The sequence below is a fragment of the Salvelinus alpinus genome, chromosome 22, assembly GCF_045679555.1.
Source record: "Salvelinus alpinus chromosome 22, SLU_Salpinus.1, whole genome shotgun sequence".
NCBI lineage: Eukaryota > Metazoa > Chordata > Actinopteri > Salmoniformes > Salmonidae > Salvelinus > Salvelinus alpinus.
Window position 1 is genome coordinate 31234896 of NC_092107.1, and position 27306 is coordinate 31262201.

Genomic DNA, 27306 nt, shown 5'->3' on the forward strand with positions numbered 1-27306 from the left:
ATGAAGATGCTGTGTTGAGTATTGCCCTCAGCTTAAACGGTTAGATGGGCCTAATACCTTTCATAGCTTTGAAATGCAATAGCCTGAAATGTCCATAGTCTTAACTATATGACTAACTAGTGACCCGGCTGCTGAGTATTTCCCACCCCATTTTAATTCCCCTTAGTTGTTTTCTGTATTGAACAAATTGATCTGTGACTGCAGAATGAATGAGACACAACTAGATTCTAAAACAACTCTTTATTGGTCAATTTACAGAGAGTGCTGTAGTGACCATCCAAAGGAAACTAAGAAAACAGTCCAAAGAAAACGTCAAGAAAAACTAAAAAAGGTTTTACCCATTTTACAAGGTTCATATTTATTTTCACCTTCCACCTCTAAAACAAACGTTGGGAGAACATTGGGGAGGGTTGATGCAAAGTCTAGCAAAAGTTCCAAGGGGGTACAGGTGTGAGAGGGGTTCAGGAGCTGAAAGTAACATGGTGGAGGTTGAGGACAAGGTCTCACATCACAAGCACAGGTGTAACCCTACACAACTGTTGAACACTTTACATGAACTTGTAGCTAGCTATACATGGGCTCTTCAAGACAGGGTTCTCCCAGATAGAACCGAAGGACTATCCCTGGAAAGGATTACATCAAGCAGGGTCACACAGTCAAATACCCAAATGTAGAAAATAGAAACTTTCAATTTCTCCTCATGCCAGGTAAAGTAACATTTTATATTAGGCAGACTGTGTAAGATAGGGGTAAGGGGGGTTGCTGGTATTGACTACAGAAAGATAGACAACCTTATACATGCCCATTAACCAGTTTAAGTTGGGCTTAAGTTGGGCTTAAGTTGGTTTAACTTGCCTGTCTTAGCAGACAGAAAGCATAGCCATTCGGAATGAACTGATCATTGAGATACAAACACAGAGAGCGGGGCAGGGTTTGGTGTAATATGTACAGATTTAATTGACATGGGCGGGGTTATGTGCATACATACAGAAGAAAAGAGGGAGGGGCTTTGCTAGGTTCAGGGCGGGGTCACCTACTCTAGATAGTATTTACAGGTCAGAGGAACATATACACATTTACAAGGTCCTCCTCTCTCGTAGTGTGTCCAAGAAACAGAACAGAAAAAGCCAACTTTCACCTGGGTGCTTATTCAGTTGTGAGCAATGTATATACACAATATTGAAGATAGAATTTAAATGCATAGAGCTGACATGGTTATTGTTTTGCATGACAGAGAAACGTGTCAGTTCTATGCAACACATTTCTATCTGAACATTCTGTAATGTTGCACCTGCATGACTATGCCTCAGGTAAGTACAACATCTCCAACAGCACATCAATCGAAAAACAAATAAAGACTGTTTAGTGCCATTGGGGGACGGCATAACTCTTTAAAATCACCTGGACACCTCATCCAAGATTAAATAAGCAGTGCTAAATAAATTATATTCCATTGCAACGAACCCCCAATTTTTTTTTCAGGTATTAAAATACTGCAAATCAATGCAATAATATTTTTTTCTTATTTTGCCTTAAATTTTCCTTTGATGCCATGGACAGAAGGTATGATATACTGTACACAGATAACATGGTAAGGATTGAAGGAGTTTCCCTATATTGGACTGTACAACCTTAACTATCACGCTAACTCTGGCACAGTGGACTGTACCACTATGGGAAAGAAACCATTACAAAGGATCATGGCGACCTATAGGACCACAGTTTTTCAGATTCGATTTTAGACCCTGAAAAAATAGTGGAAATCAGATGTTTGACGAGCAATTTCAGCTGTATACAGTATTTAGTATTTTTTCTTCTTCACAGTCTCAGTATAAAACAGTAGATAAACTGTGAGCTTGTGGACTATGGCTTGAGGTCTGTGGTACTGACTCAGGACCACAAGATAGTATTACAGCATTGGAGTACCACATTGTAGCCTTTAGTTATCACCAGATGATTTGACATTCAGGAAAGGAGTATTTTTAGATGGAGTACAAGCTGGCGTTGTTCGCTTGTATGTGAGTGAACGAGTGTGTGTGTGTGTGTGTGTGTGTGTGTGTGTGTGTGTGTGTGTGTGTGTGTGTGTGTGTGTGTGTGTGTGTGTGTGTGTGTGTGTGTGTGTGTGTGTGTGTGTGTGTGTGTGTGTGTGTGTGTGTGTGTGTGTGTGTGTGTGTGTGTGTGTGTGTGTTTGACACGTGTATTACTTTAGTGCTCATTCTATTCTCATCACCATTTCCATTTTCACCAGTAGGGAGAGATGTTAACTCAATTGAGAGAAATCTCAGGTAGTCTCTCATGATTAAACAATTGATTTTATGGTAGTGTGTATGTTGATGCCTCAGCGTGTGTGTATGTACATTAGTGTTTGTGTGTATGTGTGTGCGTCAGTGTGTATGTGTGATTGTATTCAGTAGGTTAATGTAGAGTTGTCCCAGTCCAGCTGGCCCCTCTTGCTGCCCTGTTTTACACTGAGAGCTCCTGGGACCTCCTCCTCCTCGCTGTCGTTTGACTCGGCGCTGGTGATGTCATCGTCTTCCTCTTCATCATCCTCCTCCTCGTCCTCCTCGCTGGCCTCTTCCTCAGCTCCCTGGGGCTCCTGGAAGCTCTGCATGGGGCACAGAGAGGCAACAGGTGTGTCACAGGTTCTGGAGCTGATTACTGTGGCCCTTGTGTATCCTACTCTGTTTCACTATGTCTCATTTCTCCCTTTCTCTCCTCTTCCCTGCCATTTGTCCCTCTGCCCTCAAACTTCAGTTACTCACTCTATTTCAGATGCTGTGATTAAGCTGACTCAGTAGCTCTCGTCACTAATTATTGATTTCCCCTTCCCCATAAATTGTTTAGCGTGTTCATTTTCCCCCATATATCTAGTAATTCATATATCCTAAAGGTATATACTGTTGTTATTTTCCTTTTTTGCCAGTATCACTAATATTTACTGTTGCGTAAGGCTAATTATGTGTCAAGGAAATGTTTGGCCAAGTTGCATTGTGACACATTTCAGTTTCATCTTTAAATGCAGTAATTGACCCTTTTTCAAAGCTCCAAATGGATGCCATGTTCAGGTGGACATGAACACTCGCTATGTAAATGTAAATGTGGGTGTAATGAAGATGCCTGTTATTATGATTGAATGGGTAAAGATCTCCATGGTTAATGGTATGGTCCATAGGGAGGAGCCATAGGTATAAAGGTACCTGTTTCACCTAAGAGTTGGAGTGATGTTCTAGCTCTGGTATGTGAGCTGTGTGGGAGGCTGTTCATAGCCTGGTATACCCCAACCTGTTACAGTTGGTTTGGTATGTGAGCTGTGTGGGAGGCTGTTCATAGCCTGGTATACCCCAACCTGTTACAGTTGGTTTGGTATGTGAGCAGTGTGGGAGGCTGTCCATAGCCTGGTATACCCCAACCTGCTACAGTTGGTTTGGTATGTGAGCTGTGTAGGAGGCTGTCCATAGCCTGGTATACCCCAACCTGCTACAGTTGGTTTGGTATGTGAGCTGTGTGGGAGGCTGTTCATAGCCTGGTATACCCCAACCTGCTACAGTTGGTTTGGTATGTGAGCTGTGCGGGAGGCTGTTCATAGCCTGGTATACCCCAACCTGCTACAGTTGGTTTGGTATGTGAGCTGTGTGGGAGGCTGTTCATAGCCTGGTATACCCCAACCTGCTACAGTTGGTTTGGTATGTGAGCTGTGTGGGAGGCTGTCCATAGCCTGGTATACCCCAACCTGCTACTGTTGGTTTGGTATGTGAGCTGTGTGGGAGGCTGTCCATAGCCTGGTATACCCCAACCTGCTACAGTTGGTTTGGTATGTGAGCTGTGTGGGAGGCTGTCCATAGCCTGGTATACCCCAACCTGCTACAGTTGGTTTGGTATGTGAGCTGTGTGGGAGGCTGTTCATAGCCTGGTATACCCCAACCTGCTACAGTTGGTTTGGTATGTGAGCTGTGCGGGAGGCTGTTCATAGCCTGGTATACCCCAACCTGCAACAGTTGGTTTGGTATGTGAGCTGTGCGGGAGGCTGTTCATAGCCTGGTATACCCCAACCTGCCACAGTTGGTTTGGTATGTGAGCTGTGTGGGAGGCTGTCCATAGCCTGGTATACCCCAACCTGCCACAGTTGGTTTGGTATGTGAGCTGTGTGGGAGGCTGTTCATAGCCTGGTATACCCCAACCTGCCACAGTTGGTTTGGTATGTGAGCTGTGTGGGAGGCTGTTCATAGCCTGGTATACCCCAACCTGCCACAGTTGGTTTGGTATGTGAGCTGTGTGGGAGGCTGTTCATAGCCTGGTATACCCCAACCTGCTACAGTTGGTTTGGTATGTGAGCTGTGTGGGAGGCTGTTCATAGCCTGGTATACCCCAACCTGCCACAGTTGGTTTGGTATGTGAGCTGTGTGGGAGGCTGTCCATAGCCTGGTATACCCCAACCTGCCACAGTTGGTTTGGTATGTGAGCTGTGTGGGAGGCTGTTCATAGCCTGGTATACCCCAACCTGCCACAGTTGGTTTGGTATGTGAGCTGTGTGGGAGGCTGTTCATAGCCTGGTATACCCCAACCTGCCACAGTTGGTTTGGTATGTGAGCTGTGTGGGAGGCTGTTCATAGCCTGGTATACCCCAACCTGCTACAGTTAGTTTGATATGTGAGCTGTGTGGGAGGCTGTCCATAGCCTGGTATACCCCAACCTGCTACAGTTGGTTTAGTATGTGAGCTGGGTGGGAGGCTGTCCATAGCCTGGTATACCCCAACCTGCTACAGTTGGTTTGGTATGTGAGCTGGGTGGGAGGCTGTTCATAGCCTGGTATACCCCAACCTGCCACAGTTGGTTTGGTATGTGAGCTGTGTGGGAGGCTGTTCATAGCCTGGTATACCCCAACCTGTTACAGTTGGTTTGGTATGTGAGCTGTGTGGGAGGCTGTCCACAGCTTGGTATACCCCAACCTGCTACTGTTGGTTTGGTATGTGAGCTGTGCGGGAGGCTGTCCATAGCCTGGTATACCCCAACCTGCTACAGTTGGTTTGGTATGTGAGCTGTGTGGGAGGCTGTTCATAGCCTGGTATACCCCAACCTGTTACAGTTGGTTTGGTATGTGAGCTGTGTGGGAGGCTGTTCATAGCCTGGTATACCCCAACCTGTTACAGTTGGTTTGGTATGTGAGCTGTGTGGGAGGCTGTTCATAGCCTGGTATACCCCAACCTGTTACAGTTGGTTTGGTATGTGAGCTGTGTGGGAGGCTGTTCATAGCCTGGTATACCCCAACCTGCTACAGTTGGTTTGGTATGTGAGCTGTGTGGGAGGCTGTTCATAGCCTGGTATACCCCAACCTGCTACAGTTGGTTTGATATGTGAGCTGTGCGGGAGGCTGTTCATAGCCTCGAATACCCCATCCTGCCACAGTTGGTTTGGTATGTGAGCTGTGTGGGAGGCTGTCCATAGCCTGGTATACCACAGCTACAGTTGGTTTGGCAGGGTAGGCCTGATTGAGACTGAGGTTTTTGATTTTCTATTCAAACCTGTATTTCGAGAGTCTGTTTATTTAGTAAATACCTTTGTAGATGATGTAACTATTAATACGATTTTGTCGTTCACCTGGAACCACCTGTCACTGTTAATAAACTGAACAGTATTTTGCCCCTGATCCTGACTGCTGTTCCAACATCTGGTCCGTACAACGCTCACCTTCCTTGCTTTATTCCTCCCTCGCCTCTCCCCCACTGTTTTGTTTTCTGGCCCCCCCCCTTCCCCTTACCTCCATAGGATTGACTGTGATTTTGAGTGCTGAGTCGTCCCAGTCCAGCTCTCGCTCTTTGGTTGTGTCTGAGCTCCTGCCCTCCTGTTGGTGTGTCAGGTGAATACGGTAGATGCCTAGCACAACCACCACCACCAGGGCGGCGATACAGATCACTATCACCACTGTGGCAGCACTGGGGACTCCTGGGGGGTAAGGAAAGGTAATGTTAATATGCTGTATGTTAAGTAACAATGTGCACCCACAAGCATACCAAATATTTGATTATGTACACAACCAAAACATCTCAGATGTACAGTATGCACACACACATAACAAGAGCAGTACCACACACACATAACAAGAGCATTACCACACAAACAAAACAAGAGCATTACCACACACACATAACAAGAGCATTACCACACACACATAACAAGAGCATTACCACACACAAATAACAAGAGCATTACCACACACACACATAAGAAGAGCATTACCACACACACATAACACGAGCATTACCACACACACATAACAAGAGCATTACCACACACACATAACAAGAGCATTACCACACATACATAACAAGAGCATTACCACACACACATAACAAGAGCATTACCACACACACATAACAAGAGCATTACCACACACACATAACAAGAGCATTACCACACACACATAACAAGAGCATTACCACACACACATAACAAGAGCATTACCACACACACATAACAAGAGCATTACCACACACACACACACACACACACACACACACACACACACACACACACACACACACACACACACACACACACACACACACACACACACACACACACACACACACACACACACACACACACACACACACACACACACACACACACACACACACACACACACACACACACACACACACACACACACACACAGAGGTGTGTTGGGCTGGAACAGAATTATCCTTTGTCCTAAGTCCTACCTGAGCTGTGTGTGAGGTATGGACTGATGATTCTATAGTCTTACCTGGACCGTGTGTGGGGTATAGACTGTGGACCATGGCCAGATGAGGAACGACTTGCATGTACTGGGACGGGGCTACCATGTGATTGACATGCTCCCCAGCCTCTGATTTGTGGAGTACACTGATCTGGACAGGGCAAGAATAGAAAGCAAGGTTTCAGGTATAATAAATGTCTCAGAAAATATAAGAGTAAACTACAAATAAGGACTATTAGACACAGAACCGTCAGAGATTTTCTGGGAAAATCAAGTTGAAAAGGCAAAGGGTCTCAGGGCAGGAAATGTTTAATCAAATATAATTTCTGAAAACACAGGAACATTGGAACTCCTGTATTTTTATCGTTCCGCTCTCTAGTCCACTGACCTCCAGGGTGAACTCATTGCTGGTGTAGCGTCCGTTTAGCTCAGAGCAGGTGAGACGGAACTTCCTGTCTGGGGTCTGGGTGGGGTGCCAGTTATAGTAATGCACCTGCCTGATCACCTGCTCATAGTTGGACATGGAGTCCACACCTGAGAGAGATGGTGGACACATTCCTATGGTCACTACCAGTTTCATAGATACAAGGGTTACGGTTATAAAGGAAGATAGGGTTTATGGATATAGAGGAAGATAGGGGTTATGGATATAGGGGAAGATAGGGGTTATGGATATAGGGGAAGATAGGGGTTATGGATATAGAGGAAGATAGGGGTTATGGATATAGAGGAAGATAGGGGTTATGGGTATAGGGGAAGATAGGGGTTATGGATATAGGGGAAGATAGGGGTTATGGGTATAGGGGAAGATAGGGGTTATGGATATAGGGGAAGATAGGGGTTATGGATATAGAGGAAGATAGGGGTTATGGATATAGGGGAAGATAGGGGTTATGGATATAGGGGAAGATAGGGGTTATGGGTATAGAGGAAGATAGGGGTTATGGATATAGAGGAAGATAGGGGTTATGGGTATAGGGGAAGATAGGGGTTATGGATATAGGGGAAGATAGGGGTTATGGATATAGAGGAAGATAGGGGTTATGGATATAGAGGAAGATAGGGGTTATGGGTATAGGGGAAGATAGGGGTTATGGATATAGGGGAAGATAGGAGTTATGGATATAGAGGAAGATAGGGGTTATGGTTAGGTGTTTGCATGGTAACATAGATGGAGGCATGCCATAGCTGGAGTTGGATTTGGGGTAGGAGTCAGAGGTTAGATAGGGATTAGAGGTCAGGCAGTTAAATGTTTCCATGGTGACTTACCGTATATAGACATGCCGGAGGTGGAGTTGGTGGCGTCCAGGTGTTTCCCCAGCAGGGTGCTACGCTGCAGCTGGAGACTCTCCTGCTCCGGCCTCAGCTCCTCCCCCAGCACCAGGATGTCACAGTAGTCCAGGTTATGAATGATCTCCTCCTGGACCCCCGGCCTGCCCGCTGAAACACATACACACACATGTGAGAATGAATGTACACACACACACACACACACACACACACACACACACACACACACACACACACACACACACACACACACACACACACACACACACACACACACACACACACACACACACACACACACACACACACACACACACACACACACACAATGAAGGTCTACAGTAGCCTCAACAGTTCTCTGTGAACAAATTTTGAACAAATTTAAATTTCTTCCAAAATGAAGGAGAGGCAAGAGAGAGATAGAGATTGTCATTTTTTTCAGTTTCAGTTTAATTTACTTAGCTAGAAAATGCAGCAAGCTAGTTTAGCCTACTCAAACACCCTGCTTAAAGAGAGGGATGCTATGTTAGCTAGCTGGCTATGGCTATCTAACACAACACTGGAACTCTTCCAAGTCAAGGTAAGCTTTTGGTGTTACTAATGTATTGCCACTGGGACCCGCTGGTGTAACTGTTAAACTGCTACGTGACTATACACTGTAACGTTACTGCATGATTGTAGCGGGTTTACTAACGTGTTACTAGTACTTCTATTAGCTATGTTGACTATGACGTTACTTTAGCTAATATGCGACTCGTTTCAGGAAACTATGCCTATGTCACGCGTCACCAGGACAGCCGTTTGAACGTAAACTTTTTATTTTTTTTGGCAGAAATTCCTTCTGGAACATGTGAATTTCATGTGCCTTAATAACAAACTTGTATGCCATCTGCAAATACAAATACAATTGTTAAATTACGAGCCTAGCTGGTTTAGCCACAGAAAAATTCTGCAACCTTCCCGCTAGTCATGATTGGCTGAGATAATGAGTGGGCTGGACATGCAGGGAGATGAGTTTGGATTGGTTTGCCATACAGCCCGCTTCTGTCTATTTGAGCTGGGCAGTATGTCTAGGTAATCCTGTCTAACGCATAATATTTTTTTAAGTATCGTATAGTAAAACAGTATAAGCCTAATGTCAAGTTAAAGTGTACTGTTAGCTAGCTAACATTAGCTGGCTGGCTCGCTAGCTAACATTACGTGCATGTCGAGTTTTGAAATTAGTGTAATTTGAGTATAATACAGTAGCTAAGGAGATGGAGAAAAACCCTGTGTCATCTTCAAATTAATTGCTACCATGGCATCCGACAGGAGACGCGTCCATCCATGATGTATATGGGTAAGATAGTATAGCTAGCTACATTTTCAGATATTACACGTTTCCAATTTTGACAGGAGGTGGTTTCATTTCAAGTTAACGTGTACTGTTAGCTAGCTAACGTTAGCTGGCTGGCTCGCTAGCTAATGTTAAGTGTATGATCTTATTATTCTTATCTCAGAGCCATTTGCTTGACTAGTTAGAGCCTATTGTTAGCTAGCTAACATTGAACCTGGTTGGTTAGCTACCTGCAGATTCATGAGGGTAGTAACATCATGAGTTGGGATTATGGCTCATTGTTTAAACTTCTTATAGCTGCAATCCCGTTAAGGGGATGATATGACAACAGCCAGTGAAAGTGCAGGGCGCCAAATTCAAACAACAGAAATCTCATAATTAAAATACCTCAAACATACATGTATATTATACCATTTTAAAGGTAATCTTGTTGTTAATCCCACCAAAGTGTCCGATTTCAAATAGGCTTTTCAGCGAAAGCACCACAAACGATTATGTTAGGTCACCGCAAAATCAAAGAAAAACACAGCTATTTTTCCAGCCAAAGACAGGAGTCACAAAAAGCAGAAATAGAGATAAAATGAATCACTAACCTTTGATGATCTTCATCAGATGACACTCATAGGACTTCATGTTACACAATACATATATGTTTTGTTCGATTAAGTTCATATTTATATCAAAAACCTCAGTTTACATTGGCGCCATGTTCAGAGCCATGTCAAATAACAGAAATATTTATCATTAACTTTGATGAAAGATACATGTTTTACATAGAATTAAAGATATACTTGTTCTTAATGCAACCGCTGTGTCAGATTTCAAAAAGCTTTACGGCAAAACACAATATTCAATAATCTGAGAACAGCGTTCAACCACAAAAGTAAGCCATACAGTTACCCGCCAAATTGTGCAGTCAACAAAACTCAGAAAAAGCATGATAAATCTTCACTTACAGTACCTTTGCTGATCTTCGTCGGAATGCACTCCCAGGACTCCCACTTCCACAATAAATGTTTGTTTTGTTTGGTAATGTCCATCATTTATGTCCAAGTAGCTACTTTTGTTAGCGCGTTTAGTACACATATCCAAACGCTCGTGCAGGTCCAGGCGAACGTCGGACGAAAACTTCAAAAAGTTATATTACAGGTCGAATAAACTTGTCAAACTAAGTATAGAATCAATCTTTAAGATGTTGTTATCATAAATATTCAATAACGTTCCAACCGGAGAATTCCTTTGTGTCTATAGAAGTAATGGAACGCAAGTCGATATCATGTGGAATGCGCGTGGCCAGACCATTGACTCAAACAGCTCCCATCCGGCTCAACATCACAGTAGAAGCTTCATTCAATGTTCTACAGACTGTTGACATCTAGTGGAAGCAGTAGGAAGTGCAAACAGATCCATATCCTACAGTGTCTTCAATAGTCGATGAGTTGAAAATCGACCAACCTCAGATTTCTCACTTTCTGGTTGGATTTCTTCTCAGGTTTTTGCCTGCCATATGAGTTATGTTATACTCACAGACATAATTCAAACAGTTTTAGAAACTTCAGAGTGTTTTCTATCCAATACTAATAATAATATGCATATATTAGCAACTATGACTGAGGAGCAGGCCGTTTACTCTGGGCACCTCTGTGCACCTTTCATCCAAGCTACTCAATACTGCCCCTGCAGCCATAAGAAGTTATCTAGCTAGCTAGCTACATGTCTTAACAAAATACTCTCATCTGAGTGTGCCAGAGTGTAGAATAACTGATGAATTTACGAACCTTCAAAGCCCGTTGAATATGGCCGGTGTTAGTAAACGTTGGAAAAAAAGTGTACAGTAACTAAATTGTTGCCAGCAGCGCGGTTTCAGTCACCAATGCTCTGGATAACATGAAAACAGCCTTACCAGCTCTGCTAGGGCGAGTAAAATGGTCAGAGTGGGGTGTTCTCTCATTTGTGTCTGGAAGTAGCTAGCAAGCTAGCCAATGTTAGCCATTTAGCTTGGGTGCTTGACTGCCGTTGTGAGGTCAGAACGTTCGGATCAACCCTACTCATTGGCCAGAGCGTCCAGTGTGCTCTTTGAATGCTCCGAGAGCGAAACGCTCTGAATTTACTGACAGCACAGTTGCAGTCATCAACGCTTTGGGTGTAGACAAAGAAGGGCTTTCCAGTAGTAGTACCAAAACATTCAAAGGCCATTTTCTCAAAAGTGAGTTCACAAGTTTAGCAGAATTCAAAGCAAAATTACTTTCTCATTGTTCCTCAACTGTAGTGTACTGTATAGAATTTTGTAGCTGAGTCTCTACTTTTATCCAATGTAAAAAAACACAATTTAAAATGCTACATAAGACTGATTTGAACCGGTCGGTCACATATTGTGACAACGATGTAGGCTGTGTGTAGCGGTTTGGCTTGGAAAGGTTTTTACACCTGGTCACATACAGCTGATGTGCATTAAAGTCCACAAACAAAGGAAAAAGGTGAGAGGAGAGCGCATAGATGCGAGAAGGAATGCAACGTGGCTGCTATGAATGTGAACTGTGTTTATGCGTGACCGGGGTGTTATTTATTCCGCCGATACTGTTGACATACATTTCTTAAACGGAAGCAAACAGAGCGAAACGGGGATAAACATACCTGAATTTGTCCAATAGAAACTCTCTTGTTAAACTGTTGGACTAATGATTGCACCTTAGATCAGCTAGATGCACGCAAGAGTTTGCAAGGCGGTATTGAATGTCACCTAAACATTTTCTCTCGACATGTGTGCAGGTCGGCTAGGCTAGGTTAAAGCAACCTCATGATGGGTATAGGGATAATTAGAGTATCATGTAGTATCCTAAACCTATCAATGTTACATTGAACTGGGTGAATGGATTATGAATGACAGTCATCCAATATACTGTAATAGAAATAAGGCAATGCTCATAAAAATGTGTATCACCACCTACAAAAATGTCCATTAATTACAATCCACATAATCCACATAAATTTCCTGTTGCTGCAGGATTATTTTCCTGCTGTGAGAAGCAGAGTCAAATTAAGATAGTGCATCTGTACACAACAACATTATCCAAGACTAAAATGTTTCATTCCACTATTCCACACTAACAAACTTAAATTAACAAACTTTTTTAGCCTGATGTCAAAGAGTCTGCTTTACAGCCTGCTAACTGGTGAGACACAGTTCTCTGTAGCGCTCTGTGCCTCTCAGCCTGCTGTGTTCTCTCCTGAGTGGGCTAACACCTGCCATGCCCACTCCACAGCCTCCCTACGGTGAGCCTCCCTCGGAGCAGGGGCTGTCCCTGGAACAGCAGGGTTCCCGGGAGACCCTGGGTCTCCTCTATCCCTGGCTGAGGCTTGGTTGATTGCAGAGCTGTGCTAACTGGGGGAAGGAGGGGAAACATCTGGAGCTGAGTAGACCCGCTGAGACACACAGACAGAGAGAGATGGAGGGAGGGAGGGGAGAGGGAAGGTTAAGAAAGACTGGAGACACAGTGGAGAGAAGAGGAGAGCATGTGCTGGTGGTAAGGAAAGAGAGTCCACTGCAACTAATATGCAGACTAAAGAGCTAGACAGACCCTTTAATTCACACACACACACACACACACACACACACACACACGCACACACACACACACACACACACACACACACACACACACACACACACACACACACACACACACACACACACACACACACACACACACACACACACACACACACACACACACACACACACACACACACACACACACACACACACACACACACACACACACACACACACAGGGTTGCAGATTGCATTGTACTTATTTTTTGTGCAATCTTATTCCATTCTTATTAATTTGTTTACAACTATTCTTAGTTTTATTGGCACCGGTATTATAATAATAATTATATGTAATGGTGTGTGTGTATGTATGTATGTATGTATGTATGTATGTATGTATGTATGTATGTATGTATGTATGTATGTATGTATGTATGTATGTATGTATGTATGTATGTATGTATGTATGTATGTATGTATGTATGTGTGTGTATATATTTATATACGTATGTGTGTATATGTATGTATATATGTGTGTATGTGTTTATGTATATTTATATGTATATGTATATATATATATATATATGTATGTATGTATGTGTGTATATGTATGTATATATGTGTGTATGTGTATGTGTGTGTATGTATATATATATATATATACGTATGTGTGTATATGTATGTATATATGTGTGTATGTGTATGTATGTATGTATATATATATTATTATTATATAATTGTTTTTCAATATACTTTACTCAAACCAGTGAATATCACTTATTATAAATGAGATCACTAACTATCAGCTCTTGGAATATCCAGGGCCTAAACTCTTCACATTTTGGTTATAAAACAACAAATCCAGAATTGATTAAAAACATCAAGGGACAGGACATCATAATCATACTGGAAACATGGTGTTGTGGAGACATAGATACTCAGTGTCCCTCAGGCTATAGAGCAAGTTTACTACCATCAATCAAACATAAAAATGTTAAACGGGGCCGAGACTCAGGTGGAATCATCATTTGGCATAAGCAGGACTTAGCACTGAATGAAATGAAAAAAGGTACCAGTCACATTTGGCTAAAACTTAACAAAGGTACAATCTATTGTGACAATGATGTGTACATATGTGCAGCTTATGCTCCTCCTTCAGATTCATTATATTATGATGATCAGTTTTTTGACAATCTCCATACAGAAATCATTACATTTCAGGCAGAGGGTAAAGTGCTTCTTTGTGGAGATTTCAATGCAAGAACAGGTTCTGAGCCTGACTACACTGATGCGGGAGGTAACCACCACATATTTGAACACCCCTCCTTGTACAGTAGCCCTATTATAAATAATAGAAACAGTCCTGACCAAATACTGAACAAAAATGGGAAGGAGTTAGTGCATCTCTGTCGAGCCTTAGGCCTGTACATGCTTAATGGTAGAATCAGAGGGTACTCTTTAGGTCCCTTTACTTACTGCTCAGCTCTTGGGACAAGTGTAGTCGATTATGCCATCACTGACATTGACCCCTCCTCAATTAGTGCATTCACTGTCAGACCACAGACACCATTGTCAGATCACAGTCAGATCAACGTGTTTCTAAAGAAATTAACCGGCAATATTCATGAAAAAAACTGCCCAATAAACTCTACAACATAAACCAATCATACAGATGGGCTCCAAACAGTGCAGAGAGATTCATTGAAACATTGAATTCAAATGAAATGATGAACTCTATACAGTTTTTCAATAACTCACAATACCAAAACAATAAAGATGGTGTCAATTCGGCTACTCAAAACATCAACTGCATATTCCAAAAAGCAGCATTGAAAGCAAATTTGAGAAAACCAAAGAAATGCAACATCAGAAACAAAAAACAAAATGTTTCTGACAAAGTGTTTGATAATGAATGTAAAACAATTAGAAAACACCTAAGACAAATGTCAAACAAAAAACAGAAGCAGCAAAACAACCCAGAGCTACGATATGAATACTTTGAAACTCTGAAACAGTATAAACAAACACTGAAACACAAGAAATTGAATTATACCAACAAGACACTTGATGAAATTGAAAACGCAATTGACCAAAATCATTTCTGGGACATGTGGAACAATTTAAGCACAACAAAGCCACAAGAATTAGCCATACAAGATGTAGGAATTTGGAAAACTTATTTTGATAATCTATACAAAAACATCCCACAAAAAGACTTACAACAGAACCAATTAGAAATTAAAGAAAAATTGAACATCCTTGGATCAGTCATTAAAAACAACCAAAATCCATTAGATTAGCCAATAACCCAACAAGAACTAAAGGAAAAGCTCAAATCTATTAAATCAAAGAAGGCTTGTGGTCTAGACAACATCAGAAATGAAATGCTGAAAAACAGCACACCTGAGTTGCAAAATGCTGTGCTTAAATTGTTCAACATGGTTTTAACTTCTGGCTGCTTCCCTGATGTCTGGAACCAGGGGCTCATCTCCCCTATCCACAAAAGTGGAGACAAATCAGACCCCAATAACTACAGGGGAATTTGCGTAAACAGTAACTTGGGAAAGGTTTTCTGTAGCATTTTGAATTCAAGAATTCAAACCTTTCTTCAAGAAAATAATGTAATAACTAAATGTCAAATTGGCTTTCTCCCTAACCATCGCACTACTGACCATATATACACCTTACACACACTAATTAATAAACACGTCCACCAAAAAAAAGTGGGCAAAATCTTTGCTTGCTTTATTGACTTTAAAAAAGCATTTGATTCTATTTGGCACGAAGGGCTATTCTACAATATTCTCCAAAGTGGGCTTGGTGGTAAGGTGTATGACTTAATAAAATGTATGTACACAGAAAACAAGTGTGCAATAAAAATCAAAAACCAAAGAACAGAATTCTTTTCACAATGTCGAGGTGTGAGACAAGGCTGCAGTTTGAGTCCAAATCTTTTCAACATTTATATCAATAAATTAGCAGACATGTTGGACCATTCTCCAGCCCCAGGACTCACACTATTTGACACAGAGGTGAAATACCTGCTATATGCTGATGACTTGGTACTTCTATCACCAACCAAAGAAGGTCTTCAACAGAACATTAATATTCAACAGCAATATTGCCATAATTGGGCCATGGCAGTAAATTTCCAAAAAACGAAAATCATGTTTCCCCCCCCCCCAAAAAACAGATGTCAGAAACACAAATATAAATTCACCCTGAACAACACCATAATTGAACACACTAAAAATTACACCTACCTTAGTCTGACCATATCTGCATCGGGAAACTTTAATATGGCAGTGAATGCACTCAAAGAAAGATTATTTAAAATCAACATCCCAATTAGAATTTGCACCAAAATATTTGACAGTGTAATCCTACCAATAGCTCTTTACGGAAGTGAGGTTTGGGCGCCACTCAATAAACTGAACTTTAAAATGTGGGACAAACATCCAATTGAAGCCCTACATGCAGAATTCTGTCGGAAAATCCTACAAGTCCAGAGAAATACACCTACTAATGCATGTAGGGCAGAATTGGGCCGCTTTCCAGTAATAATGAAAATACAGAAAAGATCATTAAAATTTTGGCTACATCTAAATTCAAGTCCAAATTCAAGTCTGCAATTTAAAGCACTTCAAACCCAAGAGCTGAGCCCAGAAACAAGCCGTCTCAGTCAGCTGGTGTTGGACCTAACCAACCAAGCTGACACCAGCACTGCTTAAAAAAATAAATAATATTTACTGCCATTTTATATTATTATTTGTTATTGTTTATAATTTTATTACAATGTATATTGTATACATTGTTGCTTTGGCAATATTGACACAATGTTTTTCATGCCAATAAAGCAGCTTGAATTTGAATTTGAGAGAGAGAGAGAGAGAACTAGAGAGAGAGAGAACTAGAGAGAGAGAGAGAGTGTCATGCTCAACATGAGCTCCTGATATATTTCATATTTTTTAGTTTTTAGAATGAGATAAACACTCTAATCGAAAAAGAATTCCAGACAATAAGTGATGAACAACTCTATTCATTGAGAATAGACAAAAAGTAACTTTGCGCCTCAAGTTAAGAAGTTTTGACTCTAGCTAGCAAGCTACACAACAAAGACCTAGCCAGCAGACTAACAAGCTAGCCAGAAGAAACGAGCTAGAACAAACCTAGCAAGGGGAGTTAATACAACTACATCAAACGACCAAACTGAGTGAGTAAAACAAAAAGGAGCACGGACTAACTTTAAACATATCTTCTGTTTTTTTTGTGTGAGGATTTGTCACTCTTTTTTGCTGGTTTTTGAACTAAATTAGCGCTAGCTAGCAACAGCAGCAGACAAACAAATAGGTTGCTATTGCAATGGGGCAGCAGAACAGCGCAGCAGCAGCAGTAGTAGCAGAGCCCACAGGCACCATGTCCCCACTCCCCCTCAGCGCAGAATCCATTCTCTACCCTAAACGAGGAAAGCTTTTAAACAGAAACTACTAAAGGGGAGGCCAGAAACCCTTTTTGTAGACCTCTACAAAAACGGTGACGTGAGTAATCTCATCTTCCTCACTGACCAGCCAAATGCATGGCACTCAGCAGTGTCCTCTCACTACCCATCCATAAAGAGAGAGGGAATCTGTAATGGGTGGAAGCTGAAAATCAAAGAGACAGACGACCCTGACAGCACCATGATTACAATCAACCTCTACAAGACTGGGACTGTCATGGTGCAAGGTAACATTAGGCTGTTTGAAACAGACTTTCAGACCGTTAAGGAGAGAGCGGAGAGAGAGAAGGACACCACCAGTGACATGCCCTCCCACAAGACAAACTCCACCATCCCCACCCTCACCCCTACTCTCCCCACCCAAAAAGGCACATCCAGCACCTCTCTTCCCACCATAGTGGAGGACACACTCCAGGAGGAGAGCAACCCCCTCAGTGCAGAGCAGGCTCAGGCCCTCCTCACCACCATGGCTGCCATGAGGGATGAGTTCACCAAACTGGAGGGGGAGATGGTCCTGCTCAGGGAGAGCGTGAGCAAACAGCAAACAGCAACCAGACAACCACACCTTAGAGGAGCTCCTAACCAAGGTGAGGACAGAGCAGGACAGCAGCCTTGCAACACAGCTGAAAGAGGTTCAGCAAGAGAGAGACGGACTCAAGAGAGAGCTGGCTGATCTAACAAAGGAGGTGAGAGAGCTCCAAAAAGACAGGCAGAGCAGCAATAAGGAGCTGACCACACTAAGAGAGGAGCTGCAGGAGAGAAAGAGAACAGAGGACAGGCTGCAGGAGCAGCTAGATCACCACTCTATGACCTGCCCTCACACAGCAGAGGAGCCCACCTCAACCAGCCAGACTTCCCCAGCCCTGCCTGCTGCACCCCTCCTCCCCAACCCACAGAACAGCCTCCCACTGACAGTGGCACCCACACAGACCAGCCACACCCCAGCTCCAACACCTACCTTCTGGACTGCCCCCTCCAGTCCAGAAGAAACACTGGCTGACATCGTCCTATTGATGGACTCAAATGGGAAGTTTGTTCAGGAGAAGAAACTTTTCCCTAGACACAAAACGGGAAAGGTGTGTTGCCCAACAACGCAGAGTGCCATGGAGCTGCTTGATAAGGCCCATCTCGGGTCGCCAAGCCACATAATCATACATACCGGAAGCAACGACCTGCGTGATCAGCAGGAGAGGGTGGCTTCACCACGGGGAGTGATTGAGAAGGCCTCCGCAATCTTCCCCAACTCAAGAGTCGTGGTGTCAACCCTTCTACAGAGGAGGGACTTCCTCCCTTCCACAATCCAAAGAATATACGCCAGCCTCTCCCGGGACTGTGCCTTGCAACCCAATGTACACCTGGCCCACCATCCCACCCTCGATCTGGACTGTCCCTATGACCATGTTCAGTCCCCATCCTTGCCAAGACTCTCAAGGACGTCGCTTTAAACCGCAGCCCGACCTCTCCACCCAGGAACAGCGGAGCAATCTCCACCCCGCCGAGATCACCGAGACAACACCCCGGACCAGCACCCTGGAACCCCCAGCCACGACCACAGCACCACCAACCTCAATGCCCACCACAGCCAGCGCAGCACAGACCACCCCAGCCCAGCTTCAGAGCCACCCAGACGAGGCCTCCCACCCCCCTGCCCCCCACCGCAGACCCACACTTGGAGGAGCCACAGCCCAGCAGGCAGAGCTACGCACAGGCTGTGAGAGGAGCAACTGGCCCAGCCCCCACCAACCAAATGAGTGACATTAAACAAATGCTGAGTCTACTATGCTCACATGTGATAGGCCGAGGGTCATGGATGCTCACATGTGATAGGCCGAGGGTCATGGTAAGATGAGCACAAGAACTCCGCCATCCTCACACTACATCCACCCAAGTGGCATGACACAAATTATATCTTAAATGATAAACACATCACATTTGCATAATAAGAATTTACATGAATTGAAAAATCCTATTTTAATAGTTCTTGTTGGATTGTGAGTGTTTGTCTCATTTTGAAGGTAAAGAAAAAAAAGTTATGAAATCTTTTTACGATGCATGTTGGACTTTACAAGGCTTGAAGTCCTCTGCTTTTGGGCTAAAGAGCTGAAACCCAGACTTCCTGAAAGAAATTGATGATGTTGATATTGTAGTACTACAGGAAACATGGTGCAGAGGTGATGTTTCCACTGGTTGTCCACTAGGTTATAGGGAGATAATCATACCATCCACTAAATTAAAAGGAATCAAACAGGGCAGAGACTCAGGGGGAATGCTAATATGGTATAAATCTGAACTAATTAATTCAATCGAATTGATCAAAACAGGAGAATTCTTTATCTGGTTAAAAATCAAAAAGGAGGCTATCTTGACAGATAACAACGTCTTCCTCTGTGCCACATACATTCCCCCCTCAGTCACCCTACTTCAATGAAGAGAGTTTCTCCATTCTAGAGGGGGAAATTAGTCACTTTCAGGCCCAAGGCAACGTACTGGTCTGTGGAGACCTGAATGCTAGAACAGCAGAAGAACAAGACACTATTAACAGTCATGGGGATAAACACCTACCAAGAAGCAACAACCTTTCCCTCCCCACATACCCCCACAGAAACAACTATGACAAAGTGAAAAACAAAAACGGAGTACAGCTCGTGAAGCTCTGTCGAACACTGGGTCTGTACATAGTCAATGGTAGGCTGAGAGGGGACTCTTTTGGTAGGTACACCTACAGCTCATCCCTTGGCAACAGCACTGTAGACTACTTCCTCACCGACCTAAACCCAGAGTCTCTCAGAGCCTTCACAGTCAGCCCACTAACACCTCTCTCAGACCACAGTAAATTCACAGTGTATCTGAGAAGAGCAGAACCCAACCATGAAGCATCACGGCCCAATAAATGACATGGTACTAAACAGGCCTATAGATGGAGTGCAAACAGTACAGACATCTACCAAAAAGCAATTAGTAGCCAAAAAATACAATCTCTCCTGGACAACTTTTTAGCCTTAACATTCTCCTTCAGCAATGAAGGTGTAAATTTGGCCGTTTGGAACATAAACTTTATATTTGAACAAAAAAGGAACAGCACATGAGAAATCAGCTGGATGGAAATGAGGAATCAACAGAATCAAACCACTTCTGGGAGAATTGGAATAAATTAAACAAACCTCATCATGAGGAATTGGCTATCCAAAATGGGGATATGTGGAGAAATCACTTTGCAAACCTCTACAGCAATATAACAAAGAGCCCAGAACAAAAAGATATACAAGAAAAATGACAAATCCTTGAATCAGCAGTCAAAGACTATCAGAATCCTGTGGATACCCCAATTACAGAAGAAGAATTATTGGAAAAACTATGCACTCTCCAACCCAAAAAGGCCTGTGGTGCTGATGGTATTTTAAATGAAATGATCAAATATACAGACCACAAATTCAAATTGGCTATACTCAAACTCTTCAACATTATCCTCACTGCAGGTTTTTTCCCCGATATTTGGAACCAGGGATTGATCACACCAATCTATAAAAATGGAGACAAATTTGACCCAAATAATTACAGAGGAATTTGCGTTAACAGCAACTTGGGGAAAATTCTCTGCAGTATTATAAATAGCAGACTACATCATTTCCTTGACGAACACAACGTCCTGAGCAGAAGCCAGATTGGATTTTTTTTAAATGATCGTACAACAGACCACATTTACAACCTCCAAAACAAAACCAAAACAAAGGCAAATCTACTCGTGTTTTGTAGATTTCAAGAAAGCATTTGATTCAATTTGGCATGAAGGTCTTTTTTTATAAACTAATAGAAAGTGGTATTGGAGGGAAAACATATGATTTTATTAAATCAATGTACACTAAAAACAAATGTGCGGTTAAAATTGGCAACAAGCAAACAGACTTATTCTCTCAGGGATGGGGAGTGAAACAGGGCTACCCTATAAGTCCAACACTATTTAACATCTAAATTAATGAATTGGCAAAAACATTAGAAGAATCGGCAGCAACTGGTATCACCCTACACAACACTGAAATCAAGTGTCTGCTGTACGCAGATGACCTGGTGCTGCTGTCTCCCACTAAAGAGGGGTTACAGCAGCACCTAGATTGTCTTCACAGGTTCTGTCAGACTTGGGCTCTGACAGTTAACCTACAAATATAATGATATTTGTGATGATAACAATAATAATAATAATGATAACAAATATAATGATATTCCAAAAAAGGTCCGGATATAAGGATGACAAATATAAATTCTATTTGGACACAGTTCTATTAGAACACACCAAAAACTACACATATCTAGGACTAAATATCAGCAACACAGATAGCTTTCACATGGCTGTGAATGAGCTGAGAGACAAAGCAAGAAGAGCATTCTATGCCATTAAAAGGAACATCAAAATTGAAATTGATAATTACTTGACACATTGGAAAGAATTAACAAAAAAACAGAGCAAACTAGAATGCTATTTGGCCCTAAACAGAGAGTACACAGTGGCAGAATACCTGACCACCGTGACTGACCCAAACTTAAGGAAAGCTTTGACTATGTAAAGACTCAGTGAGCATAGCCTTGCTATTGAGAAAGGCCGCCGTAGGCAGACCTGGCTCTCAAGAGAAGTCAGGCCATGTGCACACTGCCCACAAAATGAGGTGGAAACTGAACTGCACTTCCTAACCTCCTGCCCAATGTATGACCATATTAGAGACATATTTCCCTCAGATTACACAGATCCACAAAGAATTCGAAAACAAACCCAATTTTGATAAACTCCCATATCTACTGGGTGAAATTCCACAGTGTGCCATCACAGCAGCAAGATGTGTGACCTGTTGCCACAAGAAAAGGGCAACCAGTGAAGAACAAACACCAATGTAAATACAACCCATATTTATGCTTATTTATTTTCACTTGTGTACTTTAACCATTTGTACATTGTTACAACACTGTATATATACATAATATGACATTTGTAATGTCTTTATTGTTTTGAAACTTCTGTATGTGTAATGTTTACTGTTCATTTTTATTGTTTATTTCACTTTTGTATATTATCTACCTCACTTGCTTTGGCAATGTTAACACATGTTTCCCATGCCAATAAAGCCCCTTGAATTGAATTGAATTGAAAGAGAGAGAGAGATAGAGAGAGAGAGAGAGAGAGAGAGAGAGAAAGAGAGCGAGAGAGAGAGAGAGAGAGAGATAGAGATAGAGATAGAGAGAGAGAGAGAGAGAGAGAGAGAGAGAGAGAGAGAGAGAGAGAGAGAGAGAGAGAGAGAGAGAGAGAGAGAGAGAGAGAGAGAGAGAGAGAGAAAGAGAGCGAGAGAGAGAGAGACAGAGAGAGAAATAGAGAGGGAAAGAGAGAGAGAGAGAAAAAGAGAGAGAATAGATGGCAGATGATGGAGAGAATTAAATGTGTTTTTCATATTGTATGAGATCAAGTTTCAATGTGCCCACTGTGTGTGTGTGTGTGTGTGTGTGTGTGTGTGTGTGTGTGTGTGTGTGTGTGTGTGTGTGTGTGTGTGTGTGTGTGTGTGTGTGTGTGTGTGTGTGTGTGTGTGTGTGTGTGTGTGTGTGTGTGTGTGTGTGCGCACATCTCCAACAATCCCACTGCTGCACTGAGCAGTTTAATGACTGGTGACCCTTTCTCCACACTAAGTACCTGTCTATTCCTGCTGTGTGAGCCAAACGTATGACTTCTAAAGGAACTGTGAATGGAGGGGGAGGCAGAACAGAGCCGGCCTGTACTACTGGCCTTAGGACTTGCTCTCCCTCCCTCTCTCCCTCTCTCCTACTCTCCCCAGCATCTACAGTCCAGCCCCCTGCTGACTAAGACCTCTGCTTACCAGACAAATTATTCTATGGGTTCCTGCCTGGCTGAACTGCAAATGGAAATGACATTTTAATACCAGCTCTTGTCTTCTCAGAGCTGAGACTGGGATCAACACGGAACAGCTCTGACTCAGCCTTGACACTATAGCTGCCAATTAGACAGCGATAACCAGAGGTTTCACTCGCTCCATTGCCAGGGAGTTGGAACAAAAACCCTGCATCGCTTTCAGGACTCAGACTCTCTCTTTCCTCCTCAATTTCTGCCTCTGAAATAGAGACCACAGATGGAGGCTAAAGATTAACCAAGTCTTCTGTGACTAGGAGTGTGTGGCTAATAATGTGTGTGTGTGTTTCTGTGTTTGTTTGTGTGTGTAAGGGATAGAGAGGAGTTGATGAAATTCCAGAACAAGAGGAGATGTTGTACTCTCCAAAGTCTAATCAAATAGTTTTGTGGTGCTGTTCCCTTAGGACCATATCATCATTACCCCTCTGCTATTCTCTGTCTATTGATCTCTCTCTTTCACTCTGGTTTGCACCCAGTGTCTATCCATTTCTCTATCACACACACACACACACACACACACACACACACACACACACACACACACACACACACACACACACACACACACACACACACACACACACACACACACACACACACACACACACACACACACACACACACACACACACACACACACACACACACACACACACACACACACACACACACACACACACACACACACACACACCTCTATGCCTGTAAGTTGTACCTGTATGGTGTGAGGCTGTGTCTCCCTTGGTGACAGTACTGATGATGTGAAGGTCCTGGAACAGAGTGAGTCCTGCTGGTCCTCTGAGGTCAGCTGCTGGCCTGGTCAGTCTGTCCACCCCAGCTATAGTGATCCTGGGTTCACTGGGCTGCAGCACCATCACCACTGCATCGATGTCCGGTATGGAGATACACGTGTCCTCCCCAAAACACCTTGGAGATGGAGAGTAGGGAAGGGTTGAATCTGATTAAATTGCATGTGAATGTACTGTATGTTTCAGTATGTGTTTGCCTGGGTAATTCTTCAGGTATGTGTGAAATATCAGAGCCATTGTGCCCTTAGAATGCTTAGATACTTTGAGAATGTGTGTGTGGGTTAATTCCAGGAATCAGCAACCTTGGAAGGTTAAATAAGCCTCCCCCTAGTACACTGTAGGGGTGGCGAGGCTGACCGAACTGTGACAGACTTCCAGAGAGCAACAACACAGACAGTGATGCAGACATCTGACATAGACATGCAAAAAATAACCTGACACATACTGCATAAACAATGCAGACTAGACATCAATCAATGACAAATTAGAAAGAGAGAGAGAGAGAGAGAGAGAGAGAGAGAAAAGGGAGGCTGAGGAGAGAGAAAGAGATAGAAAGAGAGAGAGACTTGGATGCTGAGGAGAGAGAGAGCGAAAGGGAGGCTGAGGAGGGAGAGAGAGAGAGACTTGGATGCTGAGGAGAGAGAGAGCGAAAGGGAGGCTGAGGAGGGAGAGAGAGAGAGAGAGAAAGAAAGGGAGGCTGAGGAGAGAAAGAGATAGAAAGAGAGAGAGAGAGAGAGAGAGAGAGATAGAGAGAGAGAGAGAGAGAGAGAGAGAGAGAGAGAGAGAGAGAGAGAGAGAGAGAGAGAGAGAGAGAGAGAGAGAGAGAGAGAGAGAGAGAGAGAGAGAAAAAGAAAGGGAGGCTGAGGAGAGAGAAAGAGATAGAAAGAGAAAGAGAGAGAGAGAGAGAAAGAAAGAAAGGGAGGCTGAGAGAAAGAGATAGAAAGAGAGAGAGACTTGGATGCTGAGGAGAGAGAGAGATCGAAAGAGAGAGAGACATGGTGGCTGAGGAGAAAGAGAGAGAGAGAGACCTACTGCTCACCTCTTGGCCACAGCACAGTAGACTATATGATCACAGACATTGACCCTTTCTCTCTCAGCTCATTCACTGTCAAGCCACTAACACCTCTGTCTGATCACAGCCAAATTACGTTGTTCCTCAAAAGAACAGACATGGAAACAACCAGACATTCACAGCCCAGTAAGCTGTACAACATCAGACATTCATACAGATGGGCCCAAAACAGCACAGAAGAATAACAGAAAGCAACCTGTAACCAAAATATCCAAACTCTTAGATAACTTTCTGGATAGCACATTCACTCACAGTAAAGAAGGCATCAATCTAGCAGTACAAAACATCAACTATATATTCAGGCAAACGGCAAAAGAAGCACAATTGAAATTGATAAAAAACAAAACAAAAAAGATCACAGATGACAACTGGTTTGATGTAGATTGTAAAATTATAAGGAAAAAACTTAGAACACTATTCAACCAAAAGCACAGAGACCCAAATAATGGTGAATTACGCATTCATTACTTTGAGACTTTAAAACTCTATAAACGTACACTCAGAACCAAAAAAGCACAGTACAACAGCAAGCAGCTGACACTAATTGAGGAGTCCATAAACACAAACAACTTCTGGCAAAATTGGAAAAAACAAAAAAAATCTAAACAAGAGGAATTAGCGATACAAAATGGTGACATATGGACAACCCATTTTAAAACACTCTACAACACCGTTCAAATGGACACAAACGCAGAACAACGCCAAATTCATGAGAAGTTGAATGGATTAGAAAAAGCTATAAAGGACAATCAAAATCCATTGGACTCCCCAATTACTGACCAGGAGCTCTATAAGAAACTTCAGGCTCTCAAATTTAAAAAAGCATGTGGACCTGATGGCATCCTAAATGAGATGCTCAAACTCACTAGTGCACAATTTCAATTGGCTATATTAAAACTGTTTAATTTGATCCTGAGTGCAGGTTATTTCCCTGACATCTGGAATCAAGGACTCATAACCCCAATCTTTAAAAACGGAGACAAATTTGACCCTAACAATTACAGAGGCATTTGTGTGAACAGTAACCTGGGGAAGGTTTTCTGTAGTATTATAAATGTAAGAGTTCTAAACTTCCTTAATAAGCACAATGTCTTGAGTAAAAGCCAAATTGGATTCATACCAAAACATCGCACAACTGATCATATTTACACCTTACACACCCTGATAGATAAACATGTCCACCAAAATAATACCAAAATATACGCTTGCTTTATCGACTTCCAAAAAGCATTTGATTCTATTTGGCAAACAGGACTGTTCTACAAAGTTATTGAAAGTGGTGTAGGGGGTAAAACTTATGACATAATTAAATCAATGTATACTGGCAATACGTGCAGCATTAAAATTGGCAAGAAAAGAACAGAATTCTTTAACCAGGGTTGCAATCTGAGCCCTGCACTCTTCAATATTTACATCAACGAATTGGCCACTATTCTAGAAAAATCCTCAGCCCCTGGTGGTAGTCTCCACAATTCAGAAGTTAAATGCCTACTCTTCGCAGATGACCTATGCCTGCTGTTACCCACAGCACATGGCCTACAGCAGAGCCTGGACCTGCTAGAGCAGTACTGCCAGGGCAGTAAACCCCAAAAATACTAAAATAATGATTTTCCAGAGAAGATTCAGATCTCAGGGAATTAGACCAAAGTTCTCAATTGCTACAAAATATATAGAGTACTGCACACACTACAATTACTTAGGTTTAAAAATAAGCTCAACTGGACACCTTAATGAGGCAGTGAATGAACTGAGAGAGAAAGCACGCAGGGCATTCTACACCATTAAAAAGCTAATTCAAATTGAAATACCTATTAAAATTTGGCTAAAACTAATTGAATATGTCATTGAACCAATTGCACTTTATGGCAGCGAGGTGTGGGGTCCACTTGCAAAACAAGATTTAATCAAATGGGACAAACACCCCATTGAAACCCTGCATGCAAAGTTCTGTAAGATTCTCCTACATGTCCAGAGGAAAACTACAAACAATGCATGCAGGGCAGATTTAGGCCAATATCCACTAATAATAAAAACTCAAAAAAGAGCAATTACATTTTGGAAACATCTAAAATACAGTGACCCCCCTCTCATATCATTACCAAGCCCTGCA

At 42.6% G+C, this 27306-nt stretch overlaps 1 protein-coding gene across 1 annotated transcript in view; it reads right to left on the bottom strand.

The window, feature by feature from the left end:
* Positions 1 to 221: 221 nt before the first annotated feature.
* Positions 222 to 27306, bottom strand: part of LOC139549429 (calsyntenin-2-like) — a 668250-nt gene continuing 641165 nt past the window's right edge. Inside the window, exons 12-17 of the mRNA XM_071359924.1 lie at positions 24031 to 24242; positions 8006 to 8176; positions 7125 to 7270; positions 6764 to 6887; positions 5756 to 5940; positions 222 to 2605 (exon numbers count right to left, since the gene is read on the bottom strand). Coding sequence (XP_071216025.1) covers positions 2408 to 2605; positions 5756 to 5940; positions 6764 to 6887; positions 7125 to 7270; positions 8006 to 8176; positions 24031 to 24242 — 1036 coding nt within the window. The 3' untranslated portion in view covers positions 222 to 2407. The remainder of the gene's footprint in view (positions 2606 to 5755; positions 5941 to 6763; positions 6888 to 7124; positions 7271 to 8005; positions 8177 to 24030; positions 24243 to 27306) is intronic.